Below are 11156 nucleotides of genomic sequence, written 5' to 3'. Positions count from 1 at the left end.
CCAGTAGAAATGCTCTAAAGTATCTGGAATAAACTCAAGAGTTTACACAGACCTTCATTAGAAGTTAAGATCAGTTTTGCCTTCTGTAAGTCACCATTTTGGCAATGTGTGTTTTTCATTAGACAGCGACGATAAAGCAACGATAAAGCTAGAGACCCAATTACTGTTTATTTGTTATATATAATATAATATATTGGCAAGTTGTACAAAGTAAGAAAACACATTTTTGTTCAATTTTATAACGTTCCCAAGTTTAATGCAAAAAAATAATAATTAATAATAATAATAATAATAATAAAATAATAATAATACGTTTGTAGAGGATTTGTCCAAACTTTTGAACAGCGTTCAGTCAGGTGCGCTTCAGCTGATGAACGAATCAGTGCTACTCGACTCCCAGCTCCACCAATAGGAGACCTTATGAAGGGGCGCGAGACTGACGCATCACGAGCTCATTGGTCTCCGTTTTGCATAGAGAGAGAGAGAGAGAGGGAGAGAGAGAGAGAGAGAGAGACAGAGAGACAGACAGACAGAGAGAGAGAGAGAGAGAGAGAGAGAGAGAGACACAGACTTTGGCTGTCTGTCTGAGTGAGGAGGGTTTGTGTGTTCACCCGGGGGAGACCCACAGAAACGCACCGAGAAGCAGGACACTCTCCCTCATGTTCACTCTCTGACTCTTCTCCGGCGAACACCGTCTTTCCTCCCCGCCTCACCTCCTCAGCTCGCCGCTGGACCCCGAAAACACTGCCCGCAGGTGAAGATGGCGAGAGCAGCGGCCGGGGGAAGGTCTCTCCCCGCCGGCGACAAACTCACCCGGGTACTTTTAGCGCTGTTAGCGCTCCATGTTCAGTGTTTACAGGCGCAGGAGCTGCCGACCAACGGCGTGAACGGATTTAGCCTCCACCCGCCATACTTCAACCTGGCCGAGGGCACCAAAATCACGGCGACGGCCACCTGCGGGGAGGACGAGACCGGGCGAGCCCTCCAGGACCTGTACTGCAAACTGGTGGGAGGGCCCGTGTCGGGGGACCCGAGCCAGACCATCCAGGTGAGCGTTCAGTAGCTAGCTTTAACAACGGCAGTGTTGAGGAGTCGTGGATATGTGAATGAAACTTTACATGACTAAGTTTTATTTGCCTCGGATAGATAAATATTTCTGGTGTTTTATTCGCTGTGTTTATTAGAGTTACCTGTTACCTGTAACACCTGTTAGACGCGAGACCTAGCCTCCTCACAGCGTTAACAGGCTGCGGTAGTGTGTGTACAAGTGTGTGTGTGTGTGTGTGTGAGTTGGTTGTTGGCGAGTCAGTGAAAATGTCTAAAGTTTGTAAGCTGTAAACTAGGAGCCTAGTGCAGCGTTACTGCTGAGACTCCCTTGCCTCAGGTCAAGGAATTTCTGGCATTCCGCCCGTGCAGGGGGGCACCTTCGCTCCTGGAGGGCTCGGCTCCAGCACAGTTTGGTGGTTTGCCTTCTCCTACACACCTGATCCAGTTATGTGCCAGATGGTGAAGTAGCTGGTGAATCAGAGCAGGGAAATCCCCCAACTGTGCCAAACTCTGAAAGATTTTGACTGCTGCTACATTTGTTTGCATATGCAGTCAGGTCCATAAGTATTTGGACGGTGACCGTTGTTTCTATAATTTTGCCTCGGTATACCACCGCAGTGAATCTGAAATGAAGCAGTTAAGATTAAGAGTAGACTTTCAGCTTTAGTTTGGTTTAATTGAATTCACACAGACCCTTTTACAGAGGCCCTCCATTTTCACAAGCTGAAAAATAATTGGACAATTAACAGACAAGCGGTTTTATGGTCAGGTGTTGCCTGTTGGATGTCATGACAAATTTAGAAGGTCTGGAGGTTGCAATTGCAATTGCTAACTCGCAAAAGTGTTGATACAGGTGAAGGATGCCATCATTACGCTACAAAAACCTAAGCAGTAGCCCTATCAACAACTGGGTACCTTGGTAAAAAGAGAAGGAATGCACTGGTGAGCTCAGCAACACCAAAAGACTGGAAGATCATAGAAGACAAATAAAGTAGATCGTTTACTTCAAGATGCAGCTCACTGGTAACACCTCTTAAAACAGAGAGCTTTTAAGACCTGATGGATTGAAACCATCTAAAAAAAAAAACAAAAAGGCTGACCAGCTCTGGAACAAGATGCCTTGGACAGATGGAAGCAAGATTACCTTGAGGATAGAGAAGAAAAGGGAAGGTTCAGGATTCAAATAAAGCCAATACTAGATCTGTTAAACATGGTGGAGGCACTGTTTTGGCATAGGCATGCATGGATGCCAATAGGACTGGGGTCAGTGTTGATTAAAGATGATGTAACTGCTGTTAGGGGTAGCTGGATGGATTCTGAGGTTTACAGAGCTATACCTTCTGCCAATATTCAGCCAAATCCTGCAAAAGTGATTGCATGGCGCCTTGCAGTACAGATGAATAATGACCCAAAACAAAGCACAGAAGCAATCCAAGAACCTCGCAAAACAAAGAAATGAAATGTTCTTAAATGTCCCAGTTGAGCATGCTGCTGGAAAGGCCTGGTAAAGCATCTCAAGGTAGGAAACTGCATTTGGTAAAGGTCAAGGGTCCCAGAGGCCAATTGTATATATATAAAAAAATACTGCTTATATTATAAAGTTTGTTAGTTTGTCCAATAACTTTTGGGCCTGTGAAAACATCTTGTTTGACTGTCTGACTGTATTTAAGAACAGCTCAGTTTGATCGAGCAGCAAATAAGCTCTGGGCGTTATAGCCACGTAAACTTGTAATTTCCACTTTCATCATTTCTGATCATCCCTGAAAGCAGGAGTATATTTGTGCAATGAGACAATGTTTTGCGTGTAAGTATTTTTGCATACACACATGTTAAAGTGGGTGTCGTTAATAATTAATTACAGCCGCACTCCCTTTCTCACCAGTTCATTATTTACTATGAGGCATGAACAGTGCATTTATCTTGTGCAAGTGTGCTGTGGTTAATTAAAACCAGTATGGGGAGTGTTAGGAAGGGAGTAACTGGTTTTCTCCGATGGAGTTTTCACTGAAATTCCTATACGCTAGACTATAGTACTCCTCAGAGACGCATGGTACCAGAATACCACTCTTCTCCAGGTCTGGGTGAAGGAACTGTTAGAACTGTAATTTACACGGTTTCTACTATATTCTCAAGTTAACAATAATGTGAGTGAGCAGAAGCCCACAAGAACTTAAACAACCGTTTCGCCCTTTTTGCTGTGCTTAAACTGAGCGTTTAAAACATAGGGGGCCGGTTTCTCAGACAGGGATTTAACTTAGTCCTAGACTGTGTTTTACTTTTAATGGAGAATCACCGTTCAGAATGCTCTGTAGACTAAGACTTGGCTTAATACCTTTCTGGGGAATTGGCCCGTAGTGTTGAATTGTTTAAAAAAATTGCAATGTCGGATATTTTCCCCTGGCTTAAGGCTGTTCAGCGGAATGCCTTGTAATGGAGTTCTTCCCAGAGAAGGCAGGAATGGAGTCCATAACTCTTAGCATGAAAGAGAGTTTGGGGTTTTGCTTACTTGTGATGCCTGAAGAATAAAGGAACAATAGGACCCTGTGAACTGAGTGTCCCTGTGTGTGTGTGTGTGTGTGTGTGTGTGTTTTCAGGGTCAATACTGTGACACATGTGACTCAGCGGACAGTAACCGAGCTCATCCCATCACTAACGCCATCGATGGCACAGAGCGATGGTGGCAGAGTCCTCCTCTGTCTCGCAGTGCTGAATACAACCAGGTCAACGTCACCCTGGACCTGGGACAGGTATGCTCCCCTCTCTCTGTCTCAACCGGTCTGTCTGTCTGAGTATCTCACTCTCACTCTCTCTCTCTCTCTCTATATGTGTATATATATATATATATATATATATATGTATGTACAGTATGTGTCTCTTTGTCTGAGTATCTCAGTCTATCTGTGTCTATCCGTCTCTCTCTACCTTCTAGCTGACTGTCTGTCTCTCTTTCTCAGAGTAGCTTAGTCTCACTCTATTTGTCCACCCCAGTCTCTTTCTGACTGTTTCTGTTTCTATGGTCGCTCTGTGTATGTCTCTTTCACTCACGAGTATCTCTGTTTCTCTGCTTCTGTCTATCTCTCTGTCTGTTTCTATTTCTCTGATTTATCTTTGAGTCTCTCTATCTGTCTCTCTATCATGCTCTCTTTATCTGTGTCTCTAACTCTCTCTCTCTTTGTCTCACTCAGTCTGTCTCTTCCCCCCCCCTTTCCTTCTCTTCTCTTTTTTTTTCCCTTCATACTTTCTTTCCATGTCTCCTCTCTTCCTCCTTCCATCCCTCCCTCCACTCGCAGGCACACTCTCTGTCTCTGTGTCTCTCTCATTGTGTTGTGATCATAATGACACAGATGCTACCTGATACTGTGGTCAAATCCAGGCACTTGTTTGGATTGCAGTGTAGTTTAGAATTTCAAGGGTGGATCTGAACTTGAGCTCCTGATCCAGGGAGCACTGCATGTCCACAGCTACTGGGGACATGTTACATTTCATATTCCACCTTATTAATACTATTGTTTTAGCTGAGCTCTTCTAATGTTGTCTGCTCCTTTTTTAGAGCCAATTAAGCAAGTGCCCTTCAGAACCATTCGACAGAGTCACTGGTCTAAAACCTGTGTTCTCCCACACCTATTAATTTTCCACATTCCTGCATCACTCCCTGTGGCCTTTGCCAAAACACTCCGCAGCATATAGGATTGCAGAGACCCGGCAATGGACAGGGAGTGAGAGGGCAGAGGCGGCTTGACTGCATTGAAGAGCTTTTTTGTTTGACGTTGTGCAAATGCTCTTCAACAAAAGGCCAGCTTCCTTTGACTCTGGGGCTTCAAACGGACTGCAGATTTCATAGGGACGGAGGCAGGGACTGGTTTGCTAGGGCTCAAGATGTCGCCTAAGGGAAGCTAATAAATGGTTGCGTGTCATATTTTCTGCTAAAGAACTGTATCAGCCTCCACTCTGACACACTGTAGACTAGAATTAACCCTCAGACGTCTGAATGGTCGGCACTTCTGATGTTTGTAGGCTTCGTTTCAGTTCTGCTCACTGTCTCCAGTGACGACTGCAACTTTAAAGGGTTACTAAAGGGCATTTAGATGGTCTTAACATGCTGACCGCAGTTGTGCGGAATGCTGCTTTTGTCAACCGAAGAATGAGCTCATCTACAAGCTTGGATAAAAGGAGTGTAATTGCTGTAGGATGTAGAGTGAGCGTGTCGTCATGCTAACTGGGTCTGGGCTTTCAGTATTAACTCACGCTGCACTAATGAACGAGGACTCTGCGTGGACTTTGTGTTGCCCCACTTTGCCAAGTGGGCCAGCTATAGTGGCAAGCTGAGACCTATTTAATTCTCTCTCTCTCTCACACTTTCTCTTTCTCTCTCTCGCTCTTTGAATGGGCGCAGGGGGCTGTGACCGCCTTTGTGCAGTGCTCTTTTATGTGGGAGGTGTCTTTTTTAGTGTCAGTTAAACCAGCTTGTTAAAAAGCAATACAAGGGCCATCATACATGGCTGATTGATCAAAGCAGAGAGAGATGGACATCCATTTATAATTCAGAAAAACATATTATTATCACAATAACAACATTTTTTACAATACGATTAAATATTGTTGTATTGCCCAGCTCTAAAATATATGTGTGTGTGCATGTATCGGCAGGTGAAGTGTTAGTGTGTGTGTGTGTGTGTGTGTGTGTGGAGCTGAGATAGCAGGGTCCTCTTGACCCTTGGAGCAGGGGAAAGAGATTGGAATGTTAGAAAGCTCGTTAATCTGATCTCTGCCTCAACCTGCACTGAGACACAGCCCGAATCACCCCCCTTACCTACCCTCTACCTGCACTTTCCCCCCTCTCGCGCTCTTTCTCTCTCGCGCGCTCTTTCTGTTCTTTTCTTCTGTCCTGTTTCCTTTCTTCGGCTTAAATGACCCCACACACCTTCTGTCCACCCTTGCTTCCCCCTTCCAAAAGCTTTCTGTCGAATGCTCACCTGCTGTTGAAACGACAGCGCACACACACACAGCATCACACACACACACACACACAGCATCACACACCATTTTCTCTCAAACTAGAAAGGTACATTTCTTTAACACAGACAGTTGCTAGACTGTTGCTACATGGTAGCTATAGTGTTTTCAGCTGGTTAGTGTGGCATTCCAGGTGGTTGCTATGGTGTTGCAAGGTAATTGCTTTAAAATCCTAGGTCCACCATTGCTGTGGTGTGGCTTAGTGGTGCTGGGCTGTTGCTGTGGTATCCCAGGTGACTGCTGTGGTGTTGCTATGGTGTTACTAAGTGCTTGCAAGATAAGTGGTATAGTGTTTACTTTAGGTTTACTGATAAAATGGAAGTAAATATAGTCACATTTGAATAAAATATAAATATATATATATTTATTTTATTTGCTTCATTGATTTACTGTTCAAAAACATGTCTCCTCTTCTACAGATGAACACAAATGTACTGTCTCAATTTCAAAGAGCATGTTTTATAGTACCATTTGCAATCAATAACTACTGTATTGTTTTGCATTACTGTATTTTATTCATTTCTAGCAATATGCAAGCCATCTGTGGTCTGGAGTCTGAGAGCATTACTCTCTGGGTGGGTAGAATGACCCTCATTCTCCCCCCTTCACTAAACGCAATGCTAGCCACAGCAGCAAATTGGCAGTTAGTCCTCTCCTCCAAGCGCGTTCAGCTGTCTAATGCCGTTTCTGTCCGGTGACCTTTCAGGAAGCACATGCTAGCCTTCCTCCTCCTAGCCCTGGTAGCATCACATGACTGGGAGACCCTTGGCTTGTGGGTGGGAATTGGAAATGAGTAGATTGAAGGAAAACATGCATACACTCGACTTGAGTGGTAAGACCAAATAAATAGACTGCCTCCTGTGAAAGCAGACCCATGAAAGATCCTCCTCTGCTGCGTGAGCTGAGTTGTAAGCCTTTCTTTCCTTGTATGTTTTATAGCTCTTCTCATAAATGTTCTTTTATGTTGCGCTGGTCTCTTCTTTCCCATCACACCCACTGTGCTTCTCCAAGCTCATCGGGTTATCTTAGATGGACAGACGGATGCTGAAAGAGGACAAGTTTTGTAAGTCTGACCATCCAAACCAGCCTTGGTTTCAAACTCTTAAGGTTTAGATGTGTCAGTTATACATAAGTACTCACACAATGTAATTGTCATGTACTTGAAGAAGAATTGGGGGGGAAAACAGTGTTGCGAGATAATGTTGGATGAAATTCTGTTTACATTTACGGCATTTAGCTGACGCTCTTATCCAGAGCGACTTACAAGGTAACTCATATTACAGAGGTGGGTCAGTGTAGTGTTATGAGTCTTGCCCAAGGACTCTTATTGGTGTAGCACAGCATAGTCACCCAGATCGGGAATCGAACCCCAGCCTCCCACATGGTGTGGTAGCTCAGTGGCAGGTAGTGGTGTTATCTGTTGCGCCACACCAACCACACATTCCAGGTTTGACATTTTGAGTGAGCTGAGTGAACTGATATCAGTGATTCCTCATTTCCTTATGGCTAAGTTTAGCTTAAGAATAAGGGTTAAGGCTAGGTTAAGTTTAGGTTTAAGTGTAAGTCTAATTACTAGGGATGCACCGATACCACCTTTCCGATACCAATACCAGATTTTCCAGAAGTATCTGCCGATACAGAATACCGATACAGATACCAACTCTGACTTAAATACTCGATAGATGTACTTGATGGCAATGGTCAAAAGCCGATCCGCACCAAGAGCCCTTCGAGCTTCAAGTGCGGCTCGGCTCGACCCGCCATCCCTCAAAATCCATGGAAGACAAGCGTCCTGGCTTTTTTCTGCCCTGGCACGAACTGGAACGAACTTCCCCTGGGTGTCTGAACGGCTCGCTGTCTTCAAACCCAGACTGAAGATCCTCCTCTTCCGAGAGTACTTGGGCAAATAGTAGAGTGGTCATCTTATTGACTTGTGTCTAAACTTAGGTATTATTATTAGTCTATTCTAACTAGCTAAGGTTTTTCTTAAGTAAATAGCAAAGCACTTTTGTAAGTCGCTCTGGATAAGAGCGTCTGCTAAATGCCTTAAATGAAAATGTAAATGTAAAAAGATACCAAACTTCAGTGTGTGTCTTTGAAACAAGCTGATTAAACTCAACTTTTGGAAAGATAATGTGCCGAAAGTTCCTTTAAATGTCTGTTTAATGGTAATAACTATTTGACTGGCTGTTCAAATGTTTGGTTTGGAAGTATATGCAAACCAAATTTTTTATGTTTAAAAAAAAAAGGACGGCGTCAGTAAACTTTATGGTATCGGTGCTCTTTATTGTAGATACTGATACTGTGTGTAAGTGCCAGTATCAGCGCCGATACTGATACAGTATCGGTATCGGTGCAACACTGCTAATTACAGGCAATCTAATCTACAGTTGCCGTTATTGTAGGGTTTCCTTGCATACTGTAATGTTGGGTTTTAAGAGCCGATTCTCCATTGTGAGCAATGGTTGGTGTGGCACCTGTGAGAGGGCTAATTTAACTAAAATAAGCTGCCCAGTGAAACTTGCAGTGAACGATAGCTAGCAGCCGTACCTATTTTGAACAGTCTCTTAACCCTACTAGTGATTAGCTTCCCCCTAAGACCTTTTATGGAAGTCACCAGGAATTGTCTTAAATCCTTGCTAGGGGTGATACAGATATGGACATGGACTAGCATAGGCTTTGGAAGCTTCAGCCTCCTTAGAATGTCCCCTACCACCATCCCATCCTCTCTCTTGCTCTGTCACACAGACACATGACATGTCAGATATAACAAAATGATACTTTTATGATATTGTCTTTATCCCAAGACAGGAAGGTTGCTGCCTCACCTCGTTCCCATTTCCTGTGTGTGATGCAGTGGGCTAAAATAGCAGTGTTGGTATTAAGAGTGCCTCTGTGTGTATGAATGTGTGTGTGCAGTTTCTGACTGTTCTTCTAACTAAAGTGCCCCATTGTGTGCCATGTGCACAGGCAGGCATGATGCCAACCATGAGAACTGTAAGGAACCTACGATTTCCTGCCATTGAGGGAAACTTGTTGCTATTCAGAGCCTCTCTCTTTCTTGCTGACTGATGGGAAAACAGTAGAATAGGCTGGGTGCTTCCTTTTTCTGGTTCTAATAGTACTCCTCAGTGCTGATTTTGGGCTGGACAAGTTTTCCACATGTATTGATATACTGATATGGACAGTATATTACCTATATAATATTATAATATTGCTGTCACAAAATATTGTTCGTTTTAAAAGGCTTAGGCAATAAAAAAAATTGATAAGAGTTTTGGCCAAAAGCCTTAAACGTCAGTTCAGCCTCTGGAGTTTTGGCCAAAAGCTTATTGTACGTTCAGTTCAGCTCTGGATCAGCAGCTTCAGATCCGCAGCTTCAGTTTCAGCATCAAACAGTGACAAAAACAAACGCTGGCAAGAAGATAAAGGAGTGGGACTCCGATATGGTACAGATTTAAAGTTCAGAAGCCACGCTTAAGCAGAATTCCTATAAAATCACTGTTAAGTGCTTTTACCGCCAGCGTTAACGGCCACTTCTGTGTACTGTCCAAAATACAAGCTTATCTCTCGATCTCGCCCTTTTCTGAGTCAGTTCTTCCACTCCCCTTTTTCTACTGTTTGAACTAAAACTGTCGTCTCTGTGTGTCTCACACCCTGCATATTTCTTTCCCAACTATTCTTCTCTCCTTTTAATGGTGTTTACTGGACAGGAAAATGGGGCCTGTTCGCGTATACAGTGATTATGAGCAAGAGAGAGAGCGAGAGGGAGATGGTGCAGAACTTGCTGACCTTAATAAGAGAGAGTTGTGAAGCCTCATGGCTCAGGAGAGTGATCCGTCGCCCAGCTTTCTGCCACTTCGAGAATCAGTCATCCAGCTCATCAGAAAGGAATCTGATGTTCTTTGAGGTGCCCTCAGCTTTTGTACGTACGTGGAACAGGGAGCCCACTGTCTGTCTGTCTGTCTGTTTCAGGGCGAGCTTCAAACAGTATTCATGACGGATTTTGAACCATAGGCCCCTCGTTCTCCTGGCCTCAGTGGTAGATCACAGTGTAGCCGCTGACTGTTTTGTTGCTGAACCACTGCCGTTTCCCCCTTTATTTATGTTGTCAGCTTTAATTTAAACGCCCTTGACACTAAACACACGATAACCCCCCTGTAAAGAAAGCACTTGTCTCATTAAAGTCTTTGAAAAGGCTTCTGCTTTATTTCCACTGGACGTTGCTTAGGAAATAGGACAGTTTGCAAAGGCTGGTTCATACCACTCTTTTTGGACGAGGAACAGTTCTCGGACATCTGCATTTATAAACACTTATTTGTTTTTATCCCAGTTTGGATCAGCAATTACCCAACCCACTACAGTGCGATTCTGGATGACACTAGCGTGCATCAGAGCCAGGTACACCATGCTCCTCAGAGCCGTCAGTTCGAAAAGGAAGCTCCGGCTGGCAGCGCACGTGTCAGAGAAGGCGTGTGTGCCGGCCTCCCCCCTCCCAGTGTCGGGAGCATTGTGTATGATATCCAGCCAGTGCCTCTTTTTCAGAACTTCCGCTGATGCTACATCACCGGGCAACCAGGGGCTCAGGGGAAAGCGCAGTGTACGTGGGGAGAAAGCGCCAGCTACCCACACTGGAGAGAGCAAGGCCAATTGTGCTCCTCCAGGTCCTGGCTTCTGATGGCTAGCAGCATGACCGGGATTTGAACTAGTGATCTAGTTCGAATCTGCATTTATGTTTAAGATTTAGCTACTTAATTTTTTCCCATTTACCCTTAAATTTAACTTTGTTCTAAGCACAGAAAGAATATGTAGATTTGGAGTAAACTAAGGCATATAAGCTGTTACTCGGCTGTAACTGACTATGTGCTGTGGGCTCCTTGCTCTTGCTGTTTAAATAGATTGAAGAATGAACTCCAGCTCACTGCATTCCTTCAGCCTGCTTCTCTGAAAATAATTGACCAGACTTTCACATTGACCTTTTCTCTTCATCTCTGACTTGGTCACACATTCCTGGTGTGCTCAAACGGTGCCTATAGGTGCGTATATACTCCACGTGCCACAGAAACTTCTAATGATACACACACCCGCTAAAAAAA

At 44.2% G+C, this 11156-nt stretch overlaps 1 protein-coding gene across 3 annotated transcripts in view; it reads left to right on the top strand.

The window, feature by feature from the left end:
* The first annotated feature begins 550 nt into the window (after nt 1-550).
* The window catches only part of lama5 (laminin, alpha 5), a 90591-nt gene continuing 79985 nt past the window's right edge, over nt 551-11156 (top strand). For all 3 annotated transcript variants that reach the window (XM_072656437.1, XM_072656436.1, XM_072656435.1), the window contains exons 1-2: nt 551-1048; nt 3642-3794. In XM_072656437.1, the coding sequence (XP_072512538.1) occupies nt 761-1048; nt 3642-3794 (441 nt within the window). In that variant the 5' untranslated portion in view covers nt 551-760. The remainder of the gene's footprint in view (nt 1049-3641; nt 3795-11156) is intronic.

This window comes from Salminus brasiliensis, chromosome 14, assembly GCF_030463535.1.
Source record: "Salminus brasiliensis chromosome 14, fSalBra1.hap2, whole genome shotgun sequence".
In the NCBI taxonomy this organism is placed as follows: domain Eukaryota; kingdom Metazoa; phylum Chordata; class Actinopteri; order Characiformes; family Bryconidae; genus Salminus; species Salminus brasiliensis.
The sequence above is the reverse complement of the archived record's forward strand: the minus strand, read 5'-3'. Positions and strand labels throughout refer to the sequence as shown.